Source organism: Lates calcarifer, linkage group LG21 (assembly GCF_001640805.2).
Source record: "Lates calcarifer isolate ASB-BC8 linkage group LG21, TLL_Latcal_v3, whole genome shotgun sequence".
In the NCBI taxonomy this organism is placed as follows: Eukaryota; Metazoa; Chordata; class Actinopteri; family Centropomidae; genus Lates; species Lates calcarifer.
Window position 1 is genome coordinate 14,701,891 of NC_066853.1, and position 18,716 is coordinate 14,720,606.

The window sequence follows — 18,716 nt, forward strand, 5'->3', positions numbered from 1 at the left end:
GAGTGACAGGGAAGAAAGCATCCTTTCATCCAGGGAGGATGAATAAAAATGAGACAGGAATACCAAGAGCAGGAGAAATAAGTGGGAATGCAGACAAGGGAACAGAGGCAGACAGTTGATGTGGAAAAGCTGACTGTGGAGGAGAAATGGAAAAATGTGATGCAGATATAGGAAAGATTTTTTCTATGGAACGTCTGTTATCGGACTGGACGTGCAATATCGTCACGGTATGATCCTGATTTTAACAGTAGGCCTACACAGTGTGACAAGAATACTTATATGAACTACACTGGGTATTATATACAGTCACACAGATATACAGAGACCAAATACAATAGGTAACAGCTCATCACACTGTAAAAAGATGTTAATGTAAATCTGTTTGTACATTTCTGTCACATTTGTGCACAATGCATGTTTTAACACACACACATCTCTGGCCTGCAGGCAGGGCATCAGGCATACTGGTCTGATCAGCCAGACACATACAGCGTTAGCCTTCATGCCTCCGACGACAGGATTAGTCTCACCCCACCTCCTCCTCTTCCTCCTCCTCCCCCTCCTCTCATCTCCTCTCCCCATACTCACTCATCTCATTTCTGTCACACTCTCATTTTTTGTTTTCCTCTGCCCTGATTCTGACTTCCCCATTTTCTCACTCCAGCTACGCTCCTCAGACCTTGTTCCTTCTTCTCCCTTAAGCTTACCCTTCAGTCACATGTGGCTCTCAGAGATGAACACTTGCCAAAGACAAAATCCTAAAAGATTCATAGTCATTATTTCATTTTTTTCAGCTGCTCATTGTCAGGATTTAAGACTTTTATTATGAGGGGTAGATCTCACAGTAAATAATAAAAATAGTGTTTATCAAGTTTAATTAAAAAATTGATATTAAATTTTAAAACAATGGTAATGAAATTATTTTTTTGCACCTGAAGTGTAATTTAATTAAAATTTTTATAGATTTTAGACTCAAAAGCATGGGAAAGAAGGCAAGATGGATTATTTCTATAGTGTTTTCTCTGATTTCTCTAGTATTATACAATCATTGTTTTTGTGAGTGGAGACAATGGAGGTCTCAAAATCTGATTATTCAAATTGTCTTTCCTTATTTTGGGGCTTTTTTTGGTAATAGACAGCATTCAGAGTCTCTCTTACATGAATTTGTGGCATCTTGTAAGTAGGCATGGGCCAGTTACCGGTTTCAAGGTATACCATGGTTTAAAAAAGTCAAGGTTTCAAACCACTAATATTTTCCATCATACCGTTCCTGCGATATAAAAGTTGTTTTTCTTACCAGGCATTTCAAAATAACTAATTTTAGAGCTTTAATCGCAATACCGCTAAACCGTGAACTGTGAAATCTTTGCTTAAGGTTATCATACCGTCAGAATCTCATACCGGCCCACGCCTACTTGCAAGGCTGTGCAGGCTAGGTTTTAAGCATGGCACAATAATAAGAACTTAATTAAACCATTTATTATAAAAACAAGTTTAATTTGCTGCTCATAAGCAACACAATGTGTTCGACTCTGCTTACAGGTTGACACCTACTGAACAAACTCATAAGTGGCATAAACTGTATTAATAGCTGAGCCAAGGATGGAAAAAAGGGAAAGAATTGGGAGAGTGAAAATAAAGCTGCGAAAGAAGATGGTGAGATAGGAGAAAGTTACCTTCAATCCCCATAACGCCTCTTTGTTTATTCTCATCAGACACCTCAAACTTGTCAATGATTTCTGCAACATACTCTGGAGTCACATTGGCCATCTGCAGAGAAAAGAGATGAACAAAACAAATGTTTACTTTCGTTTATTATATTCATTTATCAGTAACCATGTACAAAATACTAATCGTATGCAAAGTGAAGAGATGTATTGTACCAGATTTAGGTAATAGCTAATTCTATATGCAGTCCTTGAGCAGGTACACACAACATGTGCAGTAATGTAAATTTAAATTCAGATCACAGAACAATCATACACTCAGTAAAAAAAATAAATAAATACATTGCAACTACTCGTGCACCCCTTCTCCCCCCACAACCCCCTCCACATGAATTTCACATCAATAAAGTACATTTATCTTTTCTATTATCACTCCCTAACCATCACTGACAGTCAGACACATATGACAACAAATATGAGAGTCGAGATGAGACGTGCTGAAGTGCTGTGTCAAATTATGTTATCATGTTGACAGATCTGGCCTCTTAAAATCCATTTGTTAACATTAAAAAACTATTTGAAACTGTGCATGTTTTCATGTGTCAGTGAGGTTGTTCTATTTCTTAATTTCTTAATAAATTAAAAGGCAAATGATGCAAAGGAGGAGCTTCTTTTAGGGATTCTTTACTCTCCCCTAAGAGTTGACCTTGAGCCTCTGGTCATCTGTTCTAAGCAGAGTTGTACACACATTTTCAGCAATGAAGGTGCCATACTGTGAGTTATTTTGAACACTAGACGAATATCTGAATGCCAGGTTAAATTCAGAATTCAACATATTGTGTTTACTTAGTATATTACAGTGTTAATGTTGTGATTTCTTGCCCAAGGCCTTTAAGGTTTGTTTTACATTCGGTGTGAAATACAATAGTTGAGAGTAGAAAATATGTAGACCTTGTTTAGACCATTTGAAATATAGTTAATAATGATTTAACAATAATTTAATCCCAGTCTAAATGCCATGTGAAGTCAAAATTAAATTAATTGTCAGTCATGTCAAAGATGTAGCTAAGTCAGAGAACACTATTAATGCCCAGTATCACAGGCTGGAGATGATAAATACAGCATTATGAAAAATGACACTATTGCATCATAAGAGAGAAAAGAAAGTGTCAGAAACATAAAGAAAAACACTGAGAGAAAAAAGGGGCAATGAAAAAACTGTGAAGAACAAGAAAAGGACTCCCATGAGACAAACTAATTTTAGGCGTGATAGATTGGCTTAGTGGAACAGATTCCTCTGGGCAGACAGCTGAGACAGAGGGAGTTACATGTCAGACTAAGGAGAGGGTGAAAAGAAATATCTCTTTTCTTTGGCTGGATCTTAAATTGAAAACAGCCGATTTGAGAGAAAGGAGATTGGACAACTCATAAAAAAAAAAAAAAACATGTCAGCTTTAACATCACTGGCTGAGCACTTTATTGCTTCTGAACCCTGAGACCAGCATCATGACCTCTCACCTTTTGCTCATTGCACAGGAAGTTGGCCAGCTCCTCCGCTGTCAGGTGGTCCTTCCTGTCGCTGTACGCCATCATCAACAAGAACAGGTCCCGTCTCAGGGACATCATCTTGTAGAAGACAGAGAACTCCTCGTACGTCAGCGTGCCCTGCTGATCGTCTGTGTCTGCTTCCTGTGAGGGTAAGGAGGTGACACATCTCAAACTATTCTAATTTAATGGTTAGACCAAAACTACAAACCCAGACTTAGTGAAACGCTGCACAAACATATGGCTAACAGTGATTCACACAGTCCTCTGAAACAACAAACAGAAAATGTTTAGGTTGCTTAAAATACTGGTCAAAATGATAAATCAAGAAAAAAAAATGAACAAGTGTATTATAGGTCTCCTCTGTGGGCGTTGTCATTGTACTAGACCTGATCTGTACTAGAAACCTGTTTCGTTCCACTTGTGCGTCACTGCTACCTACCCTAACCCCATTGGGCAGCAACAGGCAGGCCTCCCAGCCATGTGTGTTCCTGATCCTCATCCTCTTACATAGGTAGCTAGCTACCTAGCTACATTCATGGAAAATAGTAACAGGAAACTGCTACAAGCAAGGTGGAGATCAACACAGTTGTCAAATCAACTTATAGAAAAAAACAACTGTTAAATAGTAATATTCTTGATAAAGGTGAAAAAAAATGAAGTGTATTGTTCTTTGCGACCACTACTACAGTTTCCCTGCCTGCTGCAAATGATGGTGGGATGGATATGTCGCCCTCTACAGACTTATTAGGTCAAAACAAAACAGAGTAACCTTCTCTCCCCACAAGAACTCAGCTAACATAACTCAAGTGAAACATAATGGTAATTCAGTCTGATTATTAGGCTATAATAGAAGGTAGAAAATCAATATTACAGTTAGAGTTAAGCCAATATCAAACCCTGACACTATATCGGTTAGTAGTTTAAAATTAGAAAACAGTGGAACAGCTGTGCACATGTGCAGCTGTAAATTGTTTCATCTTGTTTTTTTACTCCGCCTCTACTCATGTTTCTCTCCCTTCACTCTGCTGCAAACACAAATTCACACCAGCAAGCACACACAACGCTGCAGCTTTTATGACACAATCATGTTACCTCTCCAACCTATTTTTCCTTTTCCTAACTTCGTATGTCACTACATGTGGCTCTCCGCTTGTTCTGTCCTGCCGCTTCACTCCGGCTGCTCGCCTGGGATCCCAGCATCTCATATTACCTGGATCTCACGGGGGCCCATTCGACTCCATACCAAATCTAATAATACCAGCTAATGCCTCCATCACACTCCCGTAATGAGCTCGCTGTGGGCATTGGGGACTCGATCACAAGCAGAATCTACACACGACCGGGGGGATAAATCACTGTGATGGACTTCATCAGAGATGCATGGACAGAAAAAAAAAAAACAGATTTGTGATATTTTAAGCAACAGCACAAGCTGTTCAGGTGGCAACACAGCAGTCTACTAATGCTTAAATGGAAAGTGATAAATTGAGAAAATGAAACTAAATTTTCTGTCTAATCTAAACCCAGAGAAGTGAAGTGATTTACAGTGTGAAATTATAATTTAGCCCGCTATGAGTGGATAAAAACTTTCAGATTCGCTGTATTGACTCTGAAGTTTAGTTTTTTATTAGTTTTAAGGGGCTTTAAGAAAACTGGCCCAGGTTTTTTACTTTAAAGTGATAGAAGATTTGCATTATTATTATTATTTATTTTTTTTTTAAATGTGATCGTGACCATACACAAATTCATTTAAGAATATGCACTGTCGCAACAATGTAACCTGATATGAACATTTTGACACTAAAAATAACCAAAAACCAAGTGACACCGGGGACGTTTGGAGCCTCAGGCAGATCTGGGACCTGGGTCAGTTTCCCGTTTTGCCCTGTTGTTAATCCAGCCTATTTTGTCACAGTTACAACTGATTCATAATCATCTGAACATAAGGCAACACTTCTCCTGCTCACTTCATTTGTAAAACACCTATGACCTCTCCTGTCATTTCTGTCATTTCTGCTATTCCTCACCTGCCCACCAGTTGTCCTTAATGTGTTTCTCACCCCATTAGTCATTAGTCACCAGTGAATATTTGCTGCGGCTTTGTTTGTCTGTCTCAACTTCCCTGCCTTGTTTTTGTTATGCCTGCTTTGCAGTATTCTTAATCTCTTTGCTTTTGTCTACAATCTGACTGAATTGATTTTGATTTCAACTGGTTTTGCCCCAGTCTTTGCATTGTGAGTTCACATTTGAGTCCTCATTTCTCTGGCAGTGTCTTAAAGCCACACATGCCTACTACTGAAGGTGGTCAGGTATCCAAAAGATGTCTCAACACCCCTAAAACTGGCCATCTCACCCTAGTCCAAAATAATACACCAATTAAAACACAAACAAAAACATCAACACTCTCAGTATATGAACATAATTAACTGTCCAATGAAATTGGTTGTTCAAACTCTCAACACTTCACTACAACTCATCTTAGAAAAGCCAAATGTGGATTTTTGACATTACTCAGTGTGACTTCTGTTTGAAAAATTGAAGCAGCCCTCTCCTTAAACGACTTCATCCTTTTCCTCTCAAAGTGTTTCTGTCGCTTATGAGTGTATGAAATATTTCTCACACATTTCTTTGAATTACACAAATGCACATAAAAATTAAAAATGCAACAGTAATGTGACATCAGTGATCTTAAATATTTATACATAAGGACTTTTATGAGTTCAAATGGATGCAAACCTCCTTTTTATTTAAGAGCTTGATATATAAATCTTTAGGTAATTATTTTCTATTCACCCACATGGTGAGGCCTTCAGAATGATTGTAAGAGCAATTTATTGAATTTGTGAGATGTAAAACTGGGAATGTCCGTTTGACTCTCTATGGTCTTTGTTCTGTTAAGATTTATCTTTTCAAGTAGCCTCCCACACTATTACCTTATCTTAAGACTGTGGGGACTGTTGCATATTAAGTACTGGATTTAGCAGTAAATGAAATGAAATGGCTTCAGACTCTGACCTGAAACATTTGCTTGACCTTCCTGCGGGGCAGATTGACATTCAGTTTGTGGAGAAGTTGGTAGATCTCTTCGATGTTCAGGAGACCGTCTCCGATTCTTATCGGCCTCCTCAAACGTCTGCTTCATCCACGTCAGAGAGACACACATTAAGGAAAATTATGTATGTATCGTGTGTGTGTATGTGGAGACCTGTCATGTGCGGATACAGTTGTTTGCCAGCTCTAATAGTACAGCATATTTGTTCTGAGAGCAGTGTTTCGCAGAAAGAAAAACCGTGAAATTCGCATTCTGGAGAAAGATTTTCTTTTAATGTTAATGTTTTCCCTCTAAGCTAAGAGAAAACCTCTCAACAAATAATAACTACACAATTGATTTGCCTCCTCCAAGGCACGGTGATTTGAAAGTAGCACTTTCCTCAAAGGATATTGGTTGTGTGTGCGCTGCCGTTTGGCCAGCGAGTCCTCGTCGCTGATCCCAGCCATCAGGTAGCGGAGGCCGGTTATCCAGGTTCTGGCTTCTTCTGCATTGGATGTCACCAGGTCAAGGGACTCCATGTGGTTTCCATGGTACACAGTGAAGCAGCACGCCGGATCGAAGGTGCCATCTGCATGCCGATGGAAGATGTCCGATTGACTGCCCTCTGTCACTTTGTACAGCGAATCAATGGTGACTGATGGAGAGAGGAAGTGGATGGAAAGAGTCAGAAAAGACCAGCTTGATCATTTGTTAAAAGACCCAAAAATAAAATACACTTGAGGGGCCCATTAATTATTTCTGTTTAACTTAACATTGAATTACACCCTAAAGAATGAGTGGTGAAATTCAATTGTTTTCGTATTGGTAAGAAATCCAATAAGGAGACCAGAAGCCAACAATTATCCTGACAAGTATTACTTGTGTAGCTAGAGCTTGATCGAGCCTACCCTTCTGTGCCATAGACCTCCATTATAATTGCTATTAAAATCAATGAGTCGCACTGTTGCACTGGCTTACATGTTCCTTTATTACCATGAGCACTGTAGTTTATTGAATCAATCCCACACACATTATTAAATACTTAGTAGAGCCTCAAATGTGTATTAATCCACAGCTGAAAATAGTCCCCAACAAATACACTATTTACTCCGGTTTAAAAAAAAAAACTACAGTGTCCAGCTGCTTTTGGGAATTACAGGCCCTTTTTAAAAAATAAAACTACATATTTGCAATTTGATCTTGAGGACTTTTTAAATATGTTTGGAGGTGAGACCCACAGACAGGCTGTGGAAGTTGAAGAGTAGTGAGAAACACAGAGTCGTGGGTTGGTTTTGTTCTTTTTATGGAATTTACTGAGGGACTATAAAGAATAAAGGAATCTTTATCCTTTGATATTGTAACCAAGCGCTTGATAATGACCAATATATTATGCTTTTAGAAGTTGAGGATGATAAAATGTACATTTTCACTGTAAGTTACATTCATTCAGTCAATCATGTTATCTTAGAAAAAGACTTTAGGAATAAGAGAGAATTGGTTTCAGGTCTTTATTTTATATAAGCAGATGTCTTGGGTTGAGGTATAGGGAGAGAAAGGAGTTGGAAAAAATACTCACAGGAGGTTATTCCTGTGCTTCATGGAGTGTATCGTGGTTTAATGAGATTGGAGTGTGAACTTAGCCTGTCTTTGATTCTGAGAGAGAAACAGCCTGCAGTAAACTTCTACATAGTTACACATACACTTTATCTGCCTCTTATCTGTCTCCCTCTCTCCTCACACTATCTCTCTCATGTCTGATTCTTTAACCTGCTGTCTTAACCAAGTAAAACAATTCAGTAATGACTCTCATCAGTGCACTGATCTGTTGTCATCTGAACAATTAACCTTTATGTGTTGAGAAACACCATTATGTTCAAATGACTGATTAAACCATTTTTGATTTGTGGATTTTATTCAATTAATTGCCTTCTTACCCACCCAGAAAGTGTATTTTCTCATAATCCATTCCAACATTATCCACATCCATTTTCCTGTTACGCTCAGTTCTCTCATTCCCTTACATAATCTCATCTCTGAATTTCTACTATGATTGAAAGTAACAATATGGCAGCCTTATTTTAATCCTGCTCACACACACACACTCTCTCTCTCTCTCACATACACGCAGTCAAAGCACACATTCAAAAAGCAGGTGTTGTGTGTTTCTCTTAATCATGTCAGTGACGGGCCATTGCCTGTCTGGGTGCTGGTGTTGTGTGCATTATATTTAGTAAAATTTGTCATATTATACTATATGTATACCTTAAAACATCTCCCCATCCATGTTGCAGCAAAATGTTAGCCACTCATGGTTTTCCACTGCCTCTGTCTCTTTAGAGGTCCCTGCATTGGGATTGGTTTTGATGCTCAAGGTACCAGCAGTGGGCAGAATTGAACCAGACACTGTGCTTCAGGCACCTTACAATCATGAACAACCCCAACACACCACCAAATTCACACCCAGATGAATGACTTAAGGACTCTAAGAAATGGAGCACAAGTGTCTCTGACCAAATAATTCAGGATGTTAAAGGATCTCTTGTGAGAACCAATGAGGTTCAGTGAATTTGACTGAAAAATGAGAAACTCCCTGTGCAGTGTGATGCAGTATCTGGTTCAAATCCTGCCTGTTTTCAGTACCCGCAGCATCACAACCAATCCTGCTGTGGTGTGTGGGACGTGCAAAAGGGTTTTAAAAATGCTGGAGGATTTTTGCAACTTAATAAAACACTTGCACTGAGGTAGCCTCTATGGTATTAGCCTACTACAGTTAAGCCTGGTGTATCCATGTCCCAGTCTGTGCTCACCACAGACAAAAACAGAGCCTCTTTGATAGGTAGACAGCAGTCAGGGTTGGAAGTCACAGCTTGTAAATTTTTAAAAGAAAATACAAAAGCATCTTTGCAGTTACATCATTAAGGAAGACTTAACATAAAACATTGACGTTTCTTTTTTGTTTTTTCGCTATGGCAAGAAATAGGAGTCACGCATACTCACTCTTTGCCTTCTCACTCTTGCGTGAGGGCTTCCAGCGGATGCAGGAGCGATGCTCATCCAGGTAGAAGAGTCTCACCAGCCCTTTGGAACCTGCCTTCAGCTTTACCATCTGTGTCCCGGACTGCATTACACTCATGCATCGCTCCACTGCAGATAAACACACAAAAACAGTGGGGTCAGTGGAGCTCTATATTAAGACAGAAAGGGAACAGGTGTCCGTCTTTATTTGTCCTTTATCAGGAAGAGGTAAGGCAAAGTGTCACAGAGTCACACAATTAGCCGAGCAGGCAGCAGCTGATGTGGGTCAGAGTCCAAACTGCAACAGAGATGCCTCTGTGTGAACACACAGGGCTGCTTTTCTGTTATGCACTGACCTGCCACTGAAAGCAACTCAGAGAAGGAAGAGAGAGATCCCATAGAGAGAGACATAGATGTGTGTCTCTCTGTTCTAAGTTTCATAGAGGGGCCTGTAGGCACTGAGGAAGGAAAATCTCTGCATCATGCTGAGACAGGTGGAAACTATGACAGGACTTCTTCTGTCCCAAAGCAATTTCATTTTGGGGGTTTTGCAACATTTTTCTAGAACTACTGTCCCTGCAACTTTGGATTGAGTGTGAATAGTTTTTATTAGGAGTATCTATTCGGTAGAAACTAGTTCTGATTATATCTGTCCAGTAGAGGCTTGTGAATCATTGGCATGCTGATTTTGGAATGAAATGTTGCAAACAAACAGATAACTGACTGCATTATGCTTGTTTTAAATACTGTGGCATTTATATATCTCCCACATTATCATGCTTAACATTGTCATGCTGAGCGCAAGCTGTTGACAGTTTACTGTCTGTCCCTGCAATGCATTGTTGCGATGCAGTATACAATCCGTACTGTAAATGTGTCATATACTCAGAAGGGAAAAGTGGATCTCTGGCAGCCATCTGTATGTAAAGGTTCAATTAAAGACACTTAAAATGAACAGGAGAATGGGTAGAGTGTGTCTGAAGAGAGGAACAGAGGGACTGAAATGTTGGTGAGAAGTGGCTTTGTGTTTGATTGCTTGACTGCCTGGCACTGTCCAGCATCGGAAAAGGATAAAAGACAGAAACTTCAAACTTTTTACTTTTAGTGACAGCTGGTGGCAGGGATACAGACGGGGGATGACAGCAGAGAGAGAGAGAGCGAGATTTCCATCCTCATTAGTGGAGTGTGTGCATGCATGCCTCTGTTGTGTGTGTGTGTGTGTGTGTGTGTGTGTGTATGTGTGTGTGTTTGCTGTCATGTGTGTGCATGTAACATGTGCTTTCATGTATGCATGCATTATGTCTATGTTTACATGCAGCAGTATGCACATATAGTCCACAATTTGTCTTTACAGTAAATAAAGAACTTAAAAAACAAATGATAACAGATCACATGAAGACATATTTATTGTATTTGAAGCTATATAGAGTTACTTCTGTGAAGTCTTTAGCTGTCAGAACACACAACGAACAATGTTTTACTCTCTGAGGCCATATTTTTTACACTCCTCTTCTCCCTCTCTTAAAAATCAGTTGTGTTTAATTGTTGAGAGAACAGAAACACACATGGTTGAAAAATAAACTGCCTGCTAACAGAGGACAAAATATTAGGGGCGTGATTTCACATCATTAATTTTATATAGATGAGGTTAAGCCTGGTAAAATCCATTGTTACCCATCATTTCCCTCCTAAAATTTTTGCCAGTCACAAAGGAGAAGATGCTCAACAAGAGTCAGTATATTGCATACTAAAGTAACAAAAAAATGCCAGCCAGATGTCAGCTTTACAGCCTCCTCTCTGGAGCTGCGAAGAGTTGAGGGGCTCCTTTTAGGGCACTTCAGCTGGTTGAACACTTGTCAACGCAGGGGTTTGGAGCCAAGACCTCCAGGCCAAAGGACAGACTCTCCTTGTACAACACAATCTCTAAGAGACTTTCTTTAATCCTTGGTGCTGAATAATAATAATCATCTGTACTGAAAGTTGAAAATGCTCCATACACTGCTTGTTTGTTCCCAGTTCCTATTTTTCCCATGTAGACATGACCACCAGAAATGATCTTCTTTATAATCTGTATACAGTCAGAGTCCATCTGTGGAAAACTGATTGGATTGGACATAGTTTAAAAAAAAACAAAATCGAGCCATGAAATCCAAGGAACTCTCTGTATACCTCCACGATAAAACTGTGGTGAGGCATAGAACAAGGCAAAGGTATAAAAGCACTTCTTAAACTTTGAGTGTTCCTGGGAGCACAGTGGCCTCAATTACCATGAAATGGAAGTTTGAAACCTCCCAGTCTCTTCCTCTAGTAAGAGTCCTAAAAACCATGTTAGAAAACAAGCATGGAAAATCTGGCAAGAGAACCTAATGAGTCAAAGTCTTCAGGGTTTAAATCTACAAACTGTAACAGTCTATTAGCCCCCTGGAAAAATAAGTAAATACAAAATGTTCTAAAGCTGTAGAACATTTGTAATCTTTCTGTCCTTTCCAGGACACACAGAAGCACTGACACACTCACTCTCCCTCACACACACATTTGCACATAAAATATAAAAATGCATACTCTGAGATGACATGGGTGATTATTATCAAAGACAACTAAAGTCAAATCTCTCATGCATTCAAAACAGATATTTAAGCACACTTAACAGAGCACATGCTGAGCAGAGTACTTGTTAACAGGCTCTCTGTCCTGAGGATAGGCTCAGCAATGACACAAATTTTGTTCTCGATATTTCTCAAATTGTAGACGCTCACTGCAGGGATCGTATTACAAACACACACACACACACACACACACACATGCATAATAAGCGTATGAATCCAAGCCCTGTGTATAATTTCCCAAGGTGCATGACTGCAAGATCATGAATGCACTAATGGTCACTCAACCTGCTGTGTCGATAACACAGTGGAGTGTGTGGGGGAGAGAAACTAGCAGCTACATAAATAAAGCAGTGAACCTGGTTCTCATTCCTATGGGGTATACCCTCTAACAGACCTCACTATTGGTTTACCAAAACAAGTCTCCACCCGGGTGTCGTGAGACACAAAGGCTCACAGTCGAGGTAAAGCAAAAGTCTTTCAAGTGGTTGCGCCAAATACAAAGAACTAGGTTCCATGTAACTGCAATTTCATGCAATTCAGGGATAGGAATATGTATACTCTGAGCAGTGAGTGATAAAGATTAGGCTTTATCCAGATTTAATGGACTGCAAAGGTCACTTTTTATAGCATACCACAGCTTCAATGCTTGGATTTATGTAACATACAAAGGATTACAGATATGAACATCTGACATGACAAGAGCTACATAGAGCCACTGTGCACAAATAAAACAATGCAGTTGTAACAACAAATGAATCATGCATTTTCTTCTATTTAGGCATCCAGCAGACATGGTATGACATTAGCATTCATTTGGAGTCATGTGTCTAATGATGCCACTGTATACCTTAAAACAGCTGCCTTGTGTGGCTGGCATTTAGGTGAGCAGTTGAACCCAAACATTTAAGTTGCATTTTCAGCCGTTACTGGACAGTGACAGTGGAGAGAGACAGGAACTGAGGGGAAAGAGCAAGGAAAGGACATGCGTCACAGGGTCCACCCAGCCAGGGGTCAAGCTGGGGGCCAGCTGCCTATTTTGAAGCACTGTCAATATCAAACTACTGATTGGTGCAGCTATAAAACTCCATGCAATAACACGACAGAAAAAGAGGCAAATTTTCTTTCATAGTTTCTGTACATCACAAATAAACAACAAGTAAAACCCACCTAATTTCTTGTGTGGCACTCTACAGTTTCTCACCAGTGTAGTATCTGATACATCACAGAACAGAGTAGATGGGATCTAAGACTCAAGGCTTCATTAAACCCAATAGAAGTCATCTATAACACAGATAAATATTATAGCATACATATATATAATATATTCTATGTTGAGTTATATGAAGTTATTTGATTGCAGAGCACATAGTAGGAGTAATACAAAGTCATATCTGTTCACAATGTATGAGCGAGTACTTTATAAAGTTGTGAGAGCTCTTCACAGTAGAATATAATGGGACACTGAAGACACAGGGACTCGGGGAAAAGAATTAATCAGAAACAAGAAAATAGGCCATGTTGCATTATTTATCTCCCATAGCCACTTCTGAAATTCACAGCTTCATTAATGACGCAATTCAATGGAGTTCACTGTCAAATGTGGGTTTACTGTAGTATTGATCATATCCACTGTGTTCTTCTGGGTATTCAATCTCACACTGTTTCAGGCTACAAAATCCATGACTCCAACTAGACAAGCTTCCAGACAAACACATCCCCAGAGCTAAGATACGTAACATCATAAATCCGGCCTAAAGTGAATAAACGCTATTTGAGTGCATGGCCATTCTCCCACAATTCCCTTGGAGTACAAATATTTAAGAGTGTTTTTCCAAAAGGCGATCAGATATATTTCACAGGAAAAGGCTAAAAGGCAATACAGAAATCTGTTTTTTTTTTTTCCCCCAACCATCTCAACCAGCCAACACGAGGCAGCTCCCCTGAAATAGAGAACTGACAGGTATCTGTTCTTTGTCTGTTTACCTGTTTCTTCATATCGAAACACGACTTAAGAGCACCGTATACACATTGTGACTTGTCCTACCATTTCCTCCATCTGTCCCTGTTACTCCTTGACATTTCTGTAGGCACTCTCCTGACACTTAACTCTCCATCAGCGCGATAAGGACCATTAAGAGTCAAACCTCAAACCTTGTTAAGCTGAAGACTGCAAAGCAGGAGACCCCTGGATAAGAGGCAGCGGGGTTAATATCAGCTGGGGAGAGCGGTGCTACCTCGTAATCAAAGATGAAAACTCATATAAGTGGCTCTCGAAAGAGCAGTGATGGTTGAAGCGAACGATCAGTGCCCCTCACATCATAACTCCCATCTCTTGTCCTATTTCCTCCTCAGGCGTTTCATGCTCAGACCATCTGAGCATGAGGATTTAAATTTACAGTTTCAATTTTTTTATTCCTCCCACCTGACATTTATAAGTTATCCAGGTGCCAGTCTTCATGCTTTGCTGTCTGTGGCTAGAGCACCTGTGCAACCCCTGATTTCTCCTTACAAAAGCAGTCATACATGACTTACAAGTCCACCCAAGTGCAAAAAAATATGATTTTCAGCTAGCTATGAGAATTTAAAAAAAAAAACACGTAAAGTATTTTTTTCTGTGTCTGACTCCTATTTTTTGGGTCCCATTTCTTTAGAGTGGGATGGAGTCTTTGTGCACGCATTTGCTAGCGCGCGTTCGTGTTTACGTGCATGCATGTGTGCACGTGTAAAAACTCATCATCTCTGTCGGCGCAGAGCAGAGAGACCAGATCAAAGCTTTGTCTTGCCACAGAGGCTCAGGCAATTCAAACATATTTTAATGGGGTAGGTGATAGAAACGCCTGTGTGATAACCTGATGAACAAAGCCTGTCCTCACTCAGATCCATACAATAAAGATCAGGTCGAGGCGGCAAACACAGGGCACCTGGAATCACATTACCATCGTTAGTTTTCATTCCTCATTTTCAATCTCAAACGTCATTTAAAATCTAAATGTAACATGACATTCTTCTCAGCCATCCCTGTAGCCTAATTTCTGTGGGTATATAATCAGTCAGGACTAATATTTCAGTTACTGAACGGCTCTGCATGAGATCTCTGTTGAGATTAGGTCAGAGAGTGATAAGTGGAATGTTACACAGTATAAAGACCTATCTTAATCTATTCATAACTACATAAATTCATATTCAGCAGCATCTGCCTGATCCCTCATGCACTATTCATGTGACATAAGGCACCACCATCCGAACCATCCCAGCCAGTTTGACTGTTGATGAAACACAACGAGCGCAGCAATCAAACCAAAATAAAACCGAAAGGAGGCATGGCATAGTCATTTTTCACTTAATGCTCTGTTTCGTCCGCTAAAGCCCTCACGACCTGAAGGTTTGTTTTTGTGTGTTGAAGTTTAATCAAGATGCGATTCAGTTTTGGTTCAGTGGCTGTCCACAGGACAAAATGCATGACATTTGCACATAATTACTGCTATGACAGCTGGAAAAATGCAGGGAAATCAGCACACAAACAAGACAAATCTTCTCTTGCGTGTAATGAGCAACGACTCATTAAGACAAGCTTTCTGCAGGTTCAAAGTTGTGGTAGCAGAAAGTGAGCAATTTGATCAGCCTGGGGATATTCTGATACATAAACATGAGCCCCTGCTCTTTTCCTGTGCTATAAATACCACCAGCAAGCAATATGTTCAATATGTAATATGTTTATCCACAAACACATATTTTATCATTGGAAAACAACCTGCACAGTAACAAAAAATATGAGGATAAGATGTTCATACACAAAATATGCCAATTTTAGGATGGAAAATGCAGTGGGGTAAAAGACTCACTTATATCTGTTAGTTTTAATGGGTTTCTCTCTGTAAGGCACTTTGAGTTATAGTGTCTAGACTCACACACATACACACACACAGACATTAACTTACCAATTTGTGTAAGCCTGCATTTATGTGGCACAGCCACAGTGCCACCAATGTGGTAGACGTTCCGCGCCAGCAGAGTCGCTACAGTTAACACGGCAGACTTTTCAGCAGAGCCACAAATAAAGGTGGATCGTACTTTATGAGCAGATAAAGCACCTGGCCCAAAAAATGAGGAGCAAATTTCCTCCATTTTCTCTCCAGAAGATAAGGTGCCTGTGTGCCTGAGTCCACCTCAGCTCAGTCCCAGTGCGCAACACATTCAGCTCCACCTGTTGACAAAAAATACTTCCTAACATCAGACTTGACGGACACTCCAGACTGGCTTCGGGCTGTAAGCTTCCTGCACCAAACAACAAGCGAGCAAGCACCCCCAAATCCTCCTCTGCACTGTTCTCTGATCTGTGGCGGCACCTTCATCTGACAGTCTTTTCCCTCTGAAAACACACCTTTCTCCTGATCATCTGTTCTCCACTCCCACCTCCTGCTCTTGCCATCCACCTCTCTCTGATGTTCGCAGGTCTCTCAGAACATGTGCAGCTGTGTCAGTCGGTATGGCTGCCAACATGCTGCCCTGACGTATTTATATTCAAAATTCGACACCTCTAGGGATTGTTTGTTGTGTAGTTCACAGAGTGATTATAAAGAGCAGGGCAGTTAAGTGCAGCATATCAGCTGGGTTCACTACGGTCAACCAGTGTGATACGGGATAAGAACGATGACATAACATTTGTGATAATGCACTACCAAAAGTAAGATCTAATGGGTTGACATGTGGGATGTGTGTGTGTGAGTCTGGGTGTGTGTGTGTGTGCTACAGGGAGTCACCAACAGCACATCTGTCCATCTTGTACTAAATGCTCTGCTGTCTCACACAGGGTGAATTATTCTTCACCCACGTTCAGTTGTGTGTACTGAGGTTTTAATGGGCTTGGACTTCCTGATTGGGTGAAATCAGGAAGACCCTTTTTTTTAGGTGCAACACAACACCGCCCCCCCAAAAAGATAATTTTACTTTGATGGAAAAGGAAAACCCATTGTGTGCGTGGATGGATGGATGGATGATCTAGGGAGGCTTGGGTGTGTCTATTTATAATATATATTTCTTGTGATATAAATCAGACAGTTTTGGAGCAATGTATTTCTTCCTTTCCATCCTTGTTCAGATGAGTCGTGCAGTGGCAACCCAAGTGGGTTCTCTCAAACTTTGGACACTGGAAAATTTAAGGCCGGGGTATGCTCGAAACAAACTAGTTCGCATCTCAAGTCAAAGGTGTTTCTAGCTGTTCAGAGGAGCCACACTCAAAGAAAGAGCAAAAAGCCTGACGTGATCCGATGTGAAGAGGAGCAAGATGAAAGGCGTACACTTTCAGTCAGTCTCTCCTTGAAGGCATTGATCATTTGGCACTCGTGTAACCACTTCCTGCATTTAAATAAGTGTGGCAAATAACAAATTATGATAAAATGGTTATTGTTTCCGTGCTTATTGTATGTTAATGCACTAACCCTCCTTAAATTCATTTTGTGTCATTTACTATTTCTATTTCTTTTTAATCCAAAAAAGCAGCTGGATTAGGTTACTTTTTTCAGTCCTGATTAGTGTTGTCAGGTTCTCCTTTCAGGCTGTGTACGCCCCAACAATTTCCACCTATTATGTGGGATAGTCTGAGAGGAAAAAGCTTTAAGTGCACAATGATAAGTGACAGATTTTCATGAATGTATCAACATTTCTATCAGTTTAAATCTCCTTTTATCTGTACATTGGTGGCTAAACAGTAAGATGATATAGTTCAGAGAGACTTGGAACTACTTGCTAAATTTTGCATACCTACTCTAAAGCAGACCACCCAGTTTTAAGATTGATATTCCACCTTATAGGAAGCCCATTTATTTTGGCATGATGACATGAAAGTGAATTTACCAAACACCTTAAGCTTGCTTGAGATAGATAATCTGCCACTCTGAGCCATTATCTTACATTATTGTTGCATAGTAATGTACTTCCCAAAACGAATTCCTTTCTTTTCAGGTTGCATTCACAAATGTGTCAGCTTATGAAAATCTTTTTCACAGGTTACGCTGTCTAAACCCCTGAAAACAATCAGAATTGGAGCCCTTTTTTGCCAAACATGGATTATGTAAATTTGTTAGTTCCTTGTGTTAAAAAAAGGAACAAATAAGAAAGAATTGAATTTCACTTTTATGGAAACAAATCTCAGAGGGATGCAAGTCTCTTTCATTCTGTTGTGAAATGAGGTGGAGGGTACAGCAAAAACCTGTAGTAAGCTTTGGGAAATGTTCAGGAGTAATGTCAAGTGGTGTGGACTGATGCTATTTATGGAGATGGAGAGTCACTAACAAAAAACACAGCAGCAGTTCCTTACAATAATGTGGGAGCTTGAATCACATATCCTCGTTTTATCCTGAATCTGAACATGGTAAATATATTTCGGCACTAGAAATATTCTTGGGATGCTCATTGTACAACCTCTCAGAGAGAAACAGTATTAACATGTGTCCACTGTCTCTGCATCGTAGGTAACTGTATTTTATTAAACCCCATCACATTCTATAGATGATTTTATTTCAATTCTATGAATAATCTGGTAATATGTTGGAAAAATATCAAACTGCAGTCTTGTTTAGAGATTAAATTGATATCACTGCACCAGTGTAAATTAACGATTGATGAACCCCAAACTTCACCTCATGTAATCCCTTTATATCTTCTTCTTGCATATAGTCCTGAATATGGGGTTGTGGCATCCAGTGTTCCTCTCAGGACACTCAACAGCTTATGAAATTAAATTAGTCAGGCGCACAGCTCTGTGACCGATGATGACTTCAGGATAAATGTGTGGGGAAATCAGGCCAAACCATGGTGGGACAAATGCTGCCAGCACATTTGTGACAGTGC

At 39.9% G+C, this 18,716-nt stretch overlaps 1 protein-coding gene across 1 annotated transcript in view; it reads right to left on the reverse strand.

Annotated features, from left to right (window-relative positions):
• Positions 1-18,716, reverse strand: part of plch1 (phospholipase C, eta 1) — a 57,946-nt gene that overhangs the window by 23,536 nt on the left and 15,694 nt on the right. Inside the window, 6 exon segments of the mRNA XM_018700427.2 lie at positions 1,677-1,770; positions 3,186-3,356; positions 6,231-6,323; positions 6,325-6,361; positions 6,658-6,901; positions 9,244-9,390. Coding sequence (XP_018555943.1) covers positions 1,677-1,770; positions 3,186-3,356; positions 6,231-6,323; positions 6,325-6,361; positions 6,658-6,901; positions 9,244-9,390 — 786 coding nt within the window.